This window comes from Dermochelys coriacea, chromosome 2 (genome assembly GCF_009764565.3).
Source record: "Dermochelys coriacea isolate rDerCor1 chromosome 2, rDerCor1.pri.v4, whole genome shotgun sequence".
In the NCBI taxonomy this organism is placed as follows: Eukaryota; Metazoa; Chordata; order Testudines; family Dermochelyidae; genus Dermochelys; species Dermochelys coriacea.
Genome location: NC_050069.1, coordinates 242,470,999 through 242,483,044, shown reverse-complemented (window position 1 = coordinate 242,483,044; position 12,046 = coordinate 242,470,999). Strand labels below are relative to the sequence as shown.

Below are 12,046 nucleotides of genomic sequence, written 5' to 3'. Positions count from 1 at the left end.
GGATGGGGGCCGTGCTGGGGGATACAGTGGAGGGTCGATGGTGGGCAGTGAATAGTAGGGATGGTGGGCACATCGCACAGTGCAGGATGGGGCCGTGCTGGGGGATACAGTGGAGGGTCGATGGTGGGCAGTGAATAGCGGGGTGCTGGGCACATCGCACAGTGCAGGATGGGGGCCGTGCTGGGGGATACAGTGGAGGGTCGATGGTGGGCAGTGAATAGCGGGGTGCTGGGCACATCGCACAGTGCAGGATGGGGCCGTGCTGGGGGATACAGTGGAGGGTCGATGGTGGGCAGTGAATAGCGGGGTGCTGGGCACATCGCACAGTGCAGGATGGGGCCGTGCTGGGGGATACAGTGGAGGGTCGATGGTGGGCAGTGAATAGCGGGGTGCTGGGCACATCGCACAGTGCAGGATGGGGCCGTGCCGGCGGAAGCACTGGACGGAGCGTGGTGGATGGTGGGCAGCGCGCAGCGGAGGCTGGAGCGTGGCCGCAGTGGACAAGAAGGCGGGTTGGGCGCGGAGCCGGGCTGTGCAGAGGCTGGAGCCAGGGGCGCGGGAACGGGAGGGCAGGGAGAGCCGGCGCGGGGCGGGCGGCTGACGGACACGCCGGGCACGGAGCCATGCCGGGTGCGCGGCGCGGACGCGCCGAGCTGTGACGCGGGAGGGGGGGTGACGGGACGCGGCGGGGGGTAGTGCCCGGTGGGGAGGCGGCGGGGGCTGCTGGCCGGGGAGGGGGGGGAGGGGCTGCGCTGGTGCCCGCTGCCCAATGCCCGCGCCGCTGCTGCCGGCTGTGGCCCGCGGCACAGGGGGCACCGCACGCCTTGGCTTTACCTGGCCGCCCCCGCGGGAAAGGGGCGGCCCGTCTCCTCCCAGCCGCCTCCGGCAGCGGCTCCCAGCCCCCCGCTGAAGCGCAGGGCCCCAGCCTGCTTTGTTTGTGTGTTGTCCTTTGCGCCCATGTCTTGGGGGGCTGAGGGGGAGGGGGAGGAGGGCGGGGAGGGGGAGGGGACTGGGGCTGTGGAGACGGCGGCTCCTCTGCCGCCCTTATTGCCACTGAGTTGCGCTTCCCCTCCTCAGGCTGCAGGAAGGAGCCGCCCGGCGCTTCCCCCCCCGCCCCCCGCCCCCCACGGTCCCCACCCTCCGCCTGGGTGCCCGTGAGAGCCGCTACCCCGCCAGGCAGCAGCAGTGTCCCATTTGCAGGTGCCCGGCGGTAGCCAGCCGTGGTGCCGCGCACTCTCCCCCAACAGAGCCGCTTAGTCTGAGGCACGGAGCCCGGGGCCAGCGCCGGGGCAAACTTGTGTGTGTGGCTGAGTTACAGGCGAGCTGGGCTGGGGAAGGGAGGGACGCAGTTTGCAAAACTCTCTCCGCTCCTCCTTTCTCTCCCCTCTCCGTCCCCCTCGCTTGGAGGAATCTTCCGCCAGGATTTTTGGTGGGGGGCTTTTGTTGCTGTGGTGGTTGTGGCCAGTGGGGTGTCTAGCCTCTTCGGAAATGGCAGGGGCCGTGACGCCTGGAAGAGGAGCCAGTGTGGGGAAAGGCAGAGGAAAGCGGAGCTAACTGACGGGATGCGGGCGACCTGAGACACGCACAGAAAGAAGCGTCTCTGCCCCCGGGATTCCGCGGCTGCTGCCCCGACCTCCCGCCGCAGGATTTAAGAGCTAAGGGGAGTTGTGTGCTGCGAGGGGTGGTTTCTGGGTTTGGGGTTGTTTTTTTTTTCTTCTCTCTCTCTCTCCTTCTACAATCACAAAGGAAGATGGACTGGGGACTTCTCCTGCACTGGGCAGCCCTCGCCTTCACCCTCGCCAGGGCTTTAAGGAGCGGTAAGTGACAGAGAAGACAACCGATTTCAAGTTATTCCGATAATATTTTCAGGCGTAGGGCCCATTCCTGAGTTCTAATAACAATCAATGAGAAATGTTTCGCAGTGGAAGGAAGACCAGCCTGATTCCTAGGATGAGGGGAACTTTTCCGTAAAGCCCCGCGATCTGCAGTACAGTGTCACAGAACCATCACACTGCCTTTTAACTTTATTTTCAGCCCCTTTCCGTTGTTATATAAAGGAGGGCTGCTCGCTTTCACAAGATTAGGGCAGTCAATTACCGTAATAATGTTTCCTCACATTAGGCAATTACATAAGACTCCTAGGTTTCAGAGTAGCAGCCGTGTTAGTCTGTATTCGCAAAAAGAAAAGGAGGACTTGTGGCACCTTAGAGACTAACAAATTTATTAGAGCATAAGCTTTCCTGAGCTACAGTAATGCATCCGATGAAGTGAGCTGTAGCTCACGAAAGCTTATGCTCTAATAAATTTGTTAGTCTCTAAGGTGCCACAAGTACTCCTTTTCTTTTTATAAGACTCTTAAAATCTGCAAGATAACGAGCGCCTTAAAGGGGAGGCTTTTCTGGGGTTAGATATTCAGAATATCATCTTCTGTAGTTGTAGCTACCCGGCAGGTAGCCTGGTCAAGTGAGACATAACCTATTTGTTGCAAGTCTGGAGTTCCCGTGGAACTTGAATAGTGTCTGTAGAGGAATCTATAGGCTTGTAAGGGTTGGGGACTCAATTCTAATAGAGAAATCCCATAACCATGACTTTTATATCTAATTTACTTTCAGGCAACACTTGAAAACACAGCTAATTAAAAACAACCAGCTCTTCGTTCTTTGAACAATGCCTCGGCACACTGAATATTTCCCTGAATTATACACTTTTAAAGATGGTCTAATTGTAGGATTGTTTGACATTTAACTAGCACACATGAAAGAACTCCAGTGAATTTTCCTTTCCCAGCAAATCCTGAGCAATTATTATTAACTAATTATCAAATATTTACTTTTGCCTGACTAGGCTTTCAATCAAAGTAATTAAAAGAAGAGAGCATCTTCCACTTGCGGTGGTATATTGTTTTAATAAGAGATCACAAGTGGAGTGTCCTGCACGGAGAGGAATGTAAATCACATTTTTATGATGAAAGTTAATCTCTTTGCAATAAATTTTGAGGAGGCTGCCTAATTTAATAAGCAAGAGATTCCTCCTCCAGTGATCTGACACAGAAGCAAACACATTAAGATAGAAAGTGTGCGCCAGTCTTAGATTGTGAATCTCTAGTGAGATCCAGCTTGGTCTAACCCTTGTGAACTGTAGGTAACGGGGGTGGGGAGTGACAATAACCTCCTCCTTCTGTCTGAAGCCATTATTTGTAAATGTAAAATGACTGCTCCATATTTCTGCATCACTTTGGAGCAGCAACAGAAGTGGTAAGATAATGGGGGTTGAACCAAAGCGTATAGGACTAAATGAAATGAGGTGGGTAGGAGTGACATTGCAATATTTCTGATAATATTCTTCCTTTAAATACAGAGCAGAAATAGGGAGGGCTGTTGATGAAGAAACTGCTTGAGAAGCAGGCTGTCTGCGGAGGTATAGACATAATAGCCCTACTGGAGTCACCAAGGCCATTAACCTCTTCTGTAACTTACCAGACCTACTAATGCCAATGTCCACCTCCGTCCAATACTAGTGTCTGCTAAATTAATTCATTAACCTTATTTAGAACTAATGGTCCAAAGTCATCAGAAACTGCCCTTCTTAATTAAGTGTTGGAGAGATTTCACAGAGCCAGGGAGTCTAGCAGTCCACATTATCTTATTATACTGTCACTTTCCCAGAAGTCGCAGATTAAACAGCACTGGTGGTAGTGAGTCCGCCTCAACGTCTTCTGAAGTGACTCTGTCAAGTGACTAGAAACAGCACTGTTTTATTTCACTCACTGAACAGATGCCAGATTCTGCCATGTTTGCACAGAGCCGTGGTGGACTTAATAAGTCAGGATCACTTCCCAATTCTGCTACACTGTGGAAATAATGCTAGGTTCCTTTGGAACCACAGACAGGCGAATCACACAGATCACTAGCTTTTTTTTGAGCTCCGGGTTGCAACACCTTTTTGTTCCTGGCAAAGATAAACAATTTGTTTTAGAAAGCGAAAACAGAAACAAATAGGCTAGGGCCAACCCAAGCAATATGGTTAGAAATATCTTGCCTTTGAACAAACAATATCATATATGTCGTCCCCTTCCTTTCTAATTTATGGCAAATGATTTCTATAATGCTTGTAGCTTTATTCATTTTTTATAGGCACTTCATCTTTCATTTCCATTTGACCTGGTTTTCCTGTAATAAAATTCTGTACATTTATAAATTCATGCTGAGAGCAAAGAATGCCATTTTCCTTCCACAGGGAATCTATGAGATACAGTATTACAAGCTGTATATACCATTATTGAGAAATAGTGATATATAGATTTATATTTATTAGTGCATATATGCTTTCCTTCTGTAGTTTATTCTCGTACTTTATTGCTGAAAATTGCATGTCAGTATGTGAGGGAAAGTTTCTTTATCTGAAGATCTATGGTAAGAAATCCATAATAATAAAAAGCCACAATGCAAACCTACACTGAATAATGAAACAAATGACCTTACAGATTGGATTACTTAGCTCTCTCTCTGTTCTTTCAATACACCTTAAAATGTGTAACCTTAACATTATTTGCCAAAGAAGCAAGATGCAGCCACTATATTTCATACTTGCACTTGGTGACTGTGGTAACTTTTCCAACTATTTTGCAATTAGAAATAAACCTGGGTGGTGTTGTTTTTTAGGGGGAGGGAGAAAGGAGGCTTGTTTCTGCTCCATTTCTTTGATCTGGTCTCCAAGCATGAACAAACTTCCTTAAAGGAGTAATACTGAATCATTTCTGCTTCACTAAATGCACTTTGTTCTCTGTTAGTCTGCATCTAAGGAGCACAGATAACTTCAAATTGCTTAGATTTATGGACTGATAAAACAAAAGAAGGCTTTGCTGTAAGCGAGCAGGGATCTATGAAGACAACTCCCCGATGACCAATGACACAGACCAGGCTTATCATCAGAATAGCTGTGAAGGGGGTCAGACAGCATCTTTTTAGTCACTCTCCACTTAAACCTTGTTCCTTAATAAGATTACACGTCTCCGAGATAAATCTAAATGAAACCCCTCGGAGCCAGTGTTAACATAAATTGTGAGGATGCAGTGTTTTAATGATGTGAGGGTTTTATTTGTGAAGGGAACCTTTGCAGAGAAACAGTTTTGAAAGTTGGCCTCTCAGAATTAGAGCCACCATTTGCACAGATTAGCCCTGGAAGCAACAACTGGTGTACATCCGAATTTTGCATTATATTCTTTCCTACAGAAGATGTGATCTGTAAGAGATAACTTTAAACGTGTAGAACGCAATAAAAAGTTTGCTAAAGAAAGATGTAGAAAACACAACATTTTAACCACACTTGACTCATGCAGCTGTACTCAAAGATTCGTGATTGATTGGAGACGATAAACTGAACAGGACATTTTTGTTTTCATTGCAGATAAATGCGGTGATAATATAAAAATTGTAAACCCTGGGTACCTTACTTCTCCTGGCTATCCTAATTCCTATCATCCAAGCCAAAAATGTGAATGGCTGATTCAGGCTCCTGAACCATACCAGAGAATTATGATCAACTTCAACCCTCACTTTGATTTGGAGGACAGAGACTGCAAGTAAGTGAGACCGTCAGTAAAGGGCGCCAGAGCACCATCTAGTGGATAAAAATGTTCATATTGTCTTGATGTCTACATGGGAAATAACAGCGGTGTCCAAGATAGTATGTAAAATGAATCCATCAGAGATTTGAATCCAGACCAGATAGTATGTTAGTGCCAAAGATGCTAAAGTTAGGTTTTGTGTTTCCTCAAAAACCAGCAAGATTATCTTTGACTTAATCTTGTAATCCTTCTGTCTGCTTTTCCTGGATACAGAGGCCCAATAATTGTTTTTCCTGTTGAAACTCTTTCCTCAGTATTTGCAGTTATTTAGTGGTGATGGTGGGTACGTTAGCCAGTGGATGGAGCTTTGGTTTGTACTTTTCTGGAACAGTCAGCTACAAAAGTTCTTCGAGAACCATACACAGTAAAAGTGGATTAGTAGGAGTATTTTTAGGGGGGAAATGTTGTAATTTTCTACTATTTAAAAATTACATTTGAATTACTTATATGTGATGAGAGAAGCCATAACTTAGTGTAGCTTTATAATACATTTTATGGGAATGTGACCAGGATGAGGGATTTTTACCACAACATGAAACATGTTAGTTCCATGTTTTTATTTAAAAAATAAGTACCATAAAATAGTTCTCTCCTTCATGTTATTTAACTGCTCCAAACAATCTGGTCATAGGTGTACATTTTCTCAAAGCACTGACTTCTCTTAATGGTATAGTCTAGACTGAGAGTCTACTCTGACCCATTGGAAAGGGGCAGTGCATAGCAGTCTGATAGTCACAATTCCTCTCTCTGGTTCTCTCCTACTGTTCTCTATCAGATTGCTTCCCCTACTTAATCAGTTCAGTAGGCTGAGAGGAAGTAGGGCAGAGTCAAGGCTCCACCCATTCTTTCCCCTTGCTCACCCACTACTTATTCTGCAGTCATGAGAGCAACCCAACAGAAGGTATTCTCCACCCCCATCTCCGTGACCAAAAAGCAGGTAATTTGCACATGGTGACCCATGGTCTGATTGTGCCCCATTTCATTACAGTCAGTCCATAAATTCGGGCCATTTCTTTCATCAAGAACACATTAATTATTCATTATTTATACAGCTCCAGAAATGTGCATGGTCTTTTACAGATAAAAAAAAGACACAGTTCTTGCTCACAGACACTGATCCTGCAAGTTATTGAGTGCCCTCAGCTAAGAAAATAAATTTGAAAACAATGAGATTTGAAGGTGCTCAGCACCACACAGGACTTTTCAGCATCTCACAGGATCAGGTCCTAACGGTAGCATTATCTGAGGATAGATGGTGACATGCAATGGGGAGGAGAAGGTTATGATTACTGAAAGACAGTGCTTACTCTGAAGTGCTTAACTTTTATCATACACATCTTCTTGGTTCCAATTTTTGTAATAACAAATTGAGTTAGTTACTTCATGAATATTAATTTCACTTAGAATTAACTTATTTAGTGACCAAATGTTTTGGTTTACATTTAATCAATTTTCATTGTTTTGCATAATCCAGCATAGGCCAATGTTTCACGTATCATGTGTAGATAATAACAAAAAAAGGCTCCATGTTTGTAAAACTAAACTGGCTGTTTGTTAAAGCACCTATTTACAAAGGTGCTGCAACTGCAGCTAGCATTCAAACTAAGTGTACATGGACTGACTGCCTAGTGCCTTCTCCAAACTCTTCCCTCCAGCAACCTGTGCGCCTCCCTCCAAGTTCCATGGAGGTTGATAGAACCAATTCTAGTTTCCAGTTAAGATTATGGTTCTGAATACGGTTATTACTGCAGGCAACATAGTTCAGGACTCTTTAATCAGTTATGTGTGTGCAGTGGTCCACTTGCCTATATTTTATAAATGTCATTATGTTCCATTTCCCTTCCGTATACAGGCTTGTTGCTAATCTTTAGAGGTGTTTGTATCTGGATATCAATTTTTTCTGCAGTTTAGGTAGATATCAGAGAAGGAAATAAAACATATTGTAGGGTAAAACCTTTTGTGTTCCTTGGCAGATTACAGGTATTCCAAGGTTCTAAAATGGTCTCAGTCTAACAAAACAGTAAATGATGTACAGTATATAACTATTCAGATAAGAAATAGCCATTGTTATGTAAAGATGCACTAAATATGCAAGCTGGTCTTTGGTGCACTGGGGCCTTAGACAATGAAGGAGCTGAGTTCCCCAATTCCATCACTCCCTGCTCCCTTCTTCTCCCCTCTTAGGAACTCACCTTCTTCCTCCCAAAGGACCTCCCTATTATTGACAGTTGTCTGTAACAAGTTCTGTTCCCAGGTGGTCAGAAACTCTGCAGGCAGAGTGGTTTGAATTGGACTCTTGGGGAGTGACCATGATGGTTCAGGTGTTATTTGGTGACCTCTTAAATGCAGAACCTTATGATACCTACTATTTACTTTCTAGCTACAATTTTGCTTATGCTTAAGGCTGTCCCATTTAACTTGAGAGTGAGTAGGTTTGTACGTTAGCTGATTAATGTAAAAATGATTTCAGCAATAGGAAGTTATCAAGAAACAATCTGGTTTGAAATTTCACTGTCTGCTGAAGAAATTCATATTCCTGTTACCAGATCTCTGTTAAAGAAATAAACAAACATAATAAAACATATGACACGGTTATTTGCAATTAAGTACATTTTGCTTTCCTAATATAATCTTCAATTTATTTGCCAGCTGTGTGTGCAATATAGAAATATGGCATTTCAAGCTAGCCTCTAGTTTACTTAAAGTTGCAACCATGGAAATTAATAAACAGCTAATATGATGTGCAGACAGAAAATCAGAGGTTGGGGAATAAAATTTCTGGGAAGGAAAAAAGGGGCACTGTTGAAAAACTCTGTGCCCTGGTAGTACTGGACTAGAAGAGCAGATGGTGTCTTGGACTAAATCCTGAACTCCTTATGTCAATAGAGGTTTAGTTTGTTTGTTTCTCCCTGAGTGAGGACTGAGTAAGAATTTCTAGATTTTGGTCCCTAAAAAATAATGATAAGGACCTAGATATCTCACTGAGCCCATGGAGAAAAACAATAAGACCTTCAGATGTATGTCAAGTTATTCTTTATTTGCAACGAGAGAGCCAAGGCGTCTCATCTATCTTTCATGTACATTGGTGTAAATCAAGATTAAATCCATTGAAGCCAGTGAACTTACACCCATGTAAAACTAGTGTCAGTGAAAGGAGAATTAGGCTCAAGAATTGTAAATATTAGCTATACTGGTGGCACTCTTAGTGAGCATCTTTGTGTCTTAAGATTTTGGAAGTTTCACATTACAGGCCTGGTATAAATATAACTAGCAATTATGTTTTGCTCTAATTGAAGAATATTTCCCAAATGTTTTGTAATGATCATATGGTATGTCACGTGATATTTATGTAATCATTGTGAATATACTTTATTTGAGGAAGTTGTATTATTTTAAATTTCAAGTAAGCGGAACTAAAATTCAAGTTTCTTCAGAGAAATCCCAAAGGGCTCAGCTTTCATCATATTGGGGAATAAATATACAATAGTAATTAAGTAAATGTACTTTCACACCATTTAGGCAGCTCTAATGAAAAATATCCTAAGGACAGAATTACCAAACAAGCGCTCTGGAAATACACTGTCTCCACAGGATGTGTAAAATGATGTCTTGCAGCCTAAAAACATAAACTGTACATTCATAACAATATAAGGGTATATTCTCCTCACAAATGTACATAATGATGCCTTTTAACATTAATGGGAGCTACATGCCTGCTTCAGGAAATTCTGGTGGCAGATTCAAAAGGATACAAGTGTGGGCTTATTGATTATTTTGTCCTCTCACAAACAAGCAATGATAATAACCGTAGTTTGTGAAGACAGGAACACAGTTAGAAGTAAAAGGAGGGGACAAAACATATGATTGAATATTACCTAAAATGCTCGAATATTTGTTGCATGTTGTAAATACTTTTCAGCACTTAGCTAGGATGTACTAGTCTTGTGTTGCTTAAAGTATCCTATTCAAGTAGCCATCTTGAATCTTGTAAAACTTTATATCTGGAAATAAACAAGGATATCACTGATACAGTATTTTGAATTTATAGAACTTTTCCTGTTTCCCAGTAATGCAAACTATCAGCATGATAATTTATAATGGTTTGTGACAAATGCTGCTGAGCAAAGAGGTGTGTGGTTACATTCAGATCAGATATCATCATCTAGGGAGCAATAAAAATTTCACAGACACTAGGTTAAAAACATTAAGAAAATGAATATAAGCTTCAGGAGACAAGGGCTTGAGGAAGGTGGAGGGCTGGATAGAAAAAGCCCAGTAGTGGTTTCCTTACTGACAAATTATTAACTTTATTGTCAGACTTAACTGTATGGTTTTACAAAACTTACATAGATACGCTACTACAGTACAGTTGTTTTATTGGCATAATTTAGATATGCAGAGAGTACCATCATCCTCGTTTGACAATTACTGAGCCTGTGTGTACTGTTGCCAGCTCAGTTCAAATGGAAAATTTGTTCATTTTGGAAACACTCAAATTGCAGAAGGAGAGATTTGATAGTTAATTGTTCTTTAAATTGGGTTTATAAGGGATTAGTTTTACTGCTGAGATTAGAAATTATATAGAAATTGCAATCAAGGATAGATAGCAAAAATATGTTTGTTTGTCTAGATTGATGCAGCCCCTCAAAGTCCTTGAGCTGGAGAAGAAACATGAATATTTAGACATACCAAGTGAAATCCTGCCCCTCTGCAGTGATTTCAATGGGGCCAGGATTTCACCCATTTCTAAATAATGTCGATGTAATTTGGTTGTGAACCTGCAGGTATAACAACCCACAGTTCATAAAATAAGATGATACTCAGTGTATGGCACTAGGTTGGCACTGCTTTAGTGACACTATCATTCTACAGAATTTAAGTTTTCATTCACATTTGTCTAAACTCAGACCCTTATTCCCTAGTGTGTTGTCTGCTTTGTACCATTCCAGCTAGTGCACAGTTGCCTTAAATCTAGTGGATCCAGTCACTTGAGGATTATCCTTGTGTAAGGCGGAACCTTGGGTGGCATAGAGCTGCTGTAGTGACTCCAGCATCACACACTCACGCACCAGCTGCCAGTGCAGTTAAGGAGGCTGGGGAAAGAGGACACTGCCAGAGTATCCCATCATTGTCTGACTATGAGAAAGGTTCCTAGATCCATTGGCAGTGATGCAAAGTACAGCAGTCTTCAGGCTGCTCAAAGTTGTGCCGAGCCACTGGCCCAATGCTCCCTAGCCCCAGGGCTGTACAATGCCCTCTCCAGGTGCAGCATAAGATCTGGGCTTGGGTATGTGGGGCCTGATCCTGCACTCATCAACGTCAATGGGAGTTTTGCCTTTGATTTCTATAGGAGCAGAATTAAGTCATTGGTCTCTATGGTTGTGAAGAATGATGGAACATGTATCTTGTGTAGTTGATCTATAAGCGGTGTCTATATTAGATATTTCAGTCATGTTTGACAATGGGTATCAAACAAGGTTCCTCACACCCTCTTTTAACTGGTTTTGAGCTTGGCTGTCTTGCTGATATAGACAGGGTCAAGTGAATGAAACTTCTTGTAGCAAATGGTGGGTTGACTAGAAGGACACGCAAAGGAACAACCAAACTCAGCACTGGTTGATAGTGGGGATGGAGGAGTCATATCTGATCACTTTCTGACACAGCTGAAAATCCTATAGTAGACTCACTGAGCCTGCAGATAGAAAGATGGGAACAATAGTTTTAAGAGCCTTCTTCTGCTCTCATTTATAATAATGGGTGCTTTACTAATGATTTCAGTGGGAGCAAAATGCAGGCTCTAAGCAAGTGCAAACTATCTCCAATCATTTCAGTGGGTATTAACACTGAAACCTAACAATGAAACTTAAATAATGTTCATATTTATGTATGTATCTATTTATTTATTTTTATTTAGACTAACCAAAAAGTACCCACCTGCAGGCAGTGGCGTAGCCAGGTGGAGAAAACAGGGGGAGCGGAGATAAAAAAGGCACCACCCGCTTGTACTCACCCTGCGGCGCTCTGGGTCTTCAGCGGCACTTTGGCATCGGGTCCTTCACTTGCTCCGGTCTTCAGCGGCAATGAAGGACTCCCCTCCCTCCACCACTGAAATGCTGCCCAAGACTGAAGCGAGTGAAGGACCCAACGCTGAAGTGCCGCTGAAGACCCGAAGCGCCACCTGACCCGCCACCAAAGACCTGGAGCGCCGCCAGGTGAGTAAAAATTAAAAAGGCGCAAAAATTTAAAAAGGCATCATTTGTGCTCATGGGGGAGCAGCCACTGCCCGACTCCCCCCACAGCTACGCTACTGCCTGCAGGCTTAGAGAACCCTGCCAACTATTTAAAATTATGTAAATAAAATGTGTTGTTAACTGTTTCATTGCCAATTATTTTATAAGAATACTATCAGACATACTGCAC

At 43.4% G+C, this 12,046-nt stretch overlaps 1 protein-coding gene across 11 annotated transcripts in view; it reads left to right on the top strand.

Annotated features, from left to right (window-relative positions):
* The first annotated feature begins 628 nt into the window (after nt 1-628).
* Nucleotides 629-12,046, top strand: part of NRP1 (neuropilin 1) — a 136,567-nt gene continuing 125,149 nt past the window's right edge. For all 11 annotated transcript variants that reach the window (XM_038389282.2, XM_043509552.1, XM_043509551.1 and 8 more), the window contains exons 1-2: nt 629-1,817; nt 5,407-5,581. In XM_038389282.2, the coding sequence (XP_038245210.1) occupies nt 1,751-1,817; nt 5,407-5,581 (242 nt within the window). In that variant the 5' untranslated portion in view covers nt 629-1,750. The remainder of the gene's footprint in view (nt 1,818-5,406; nt 5,582-12,046) is intronic.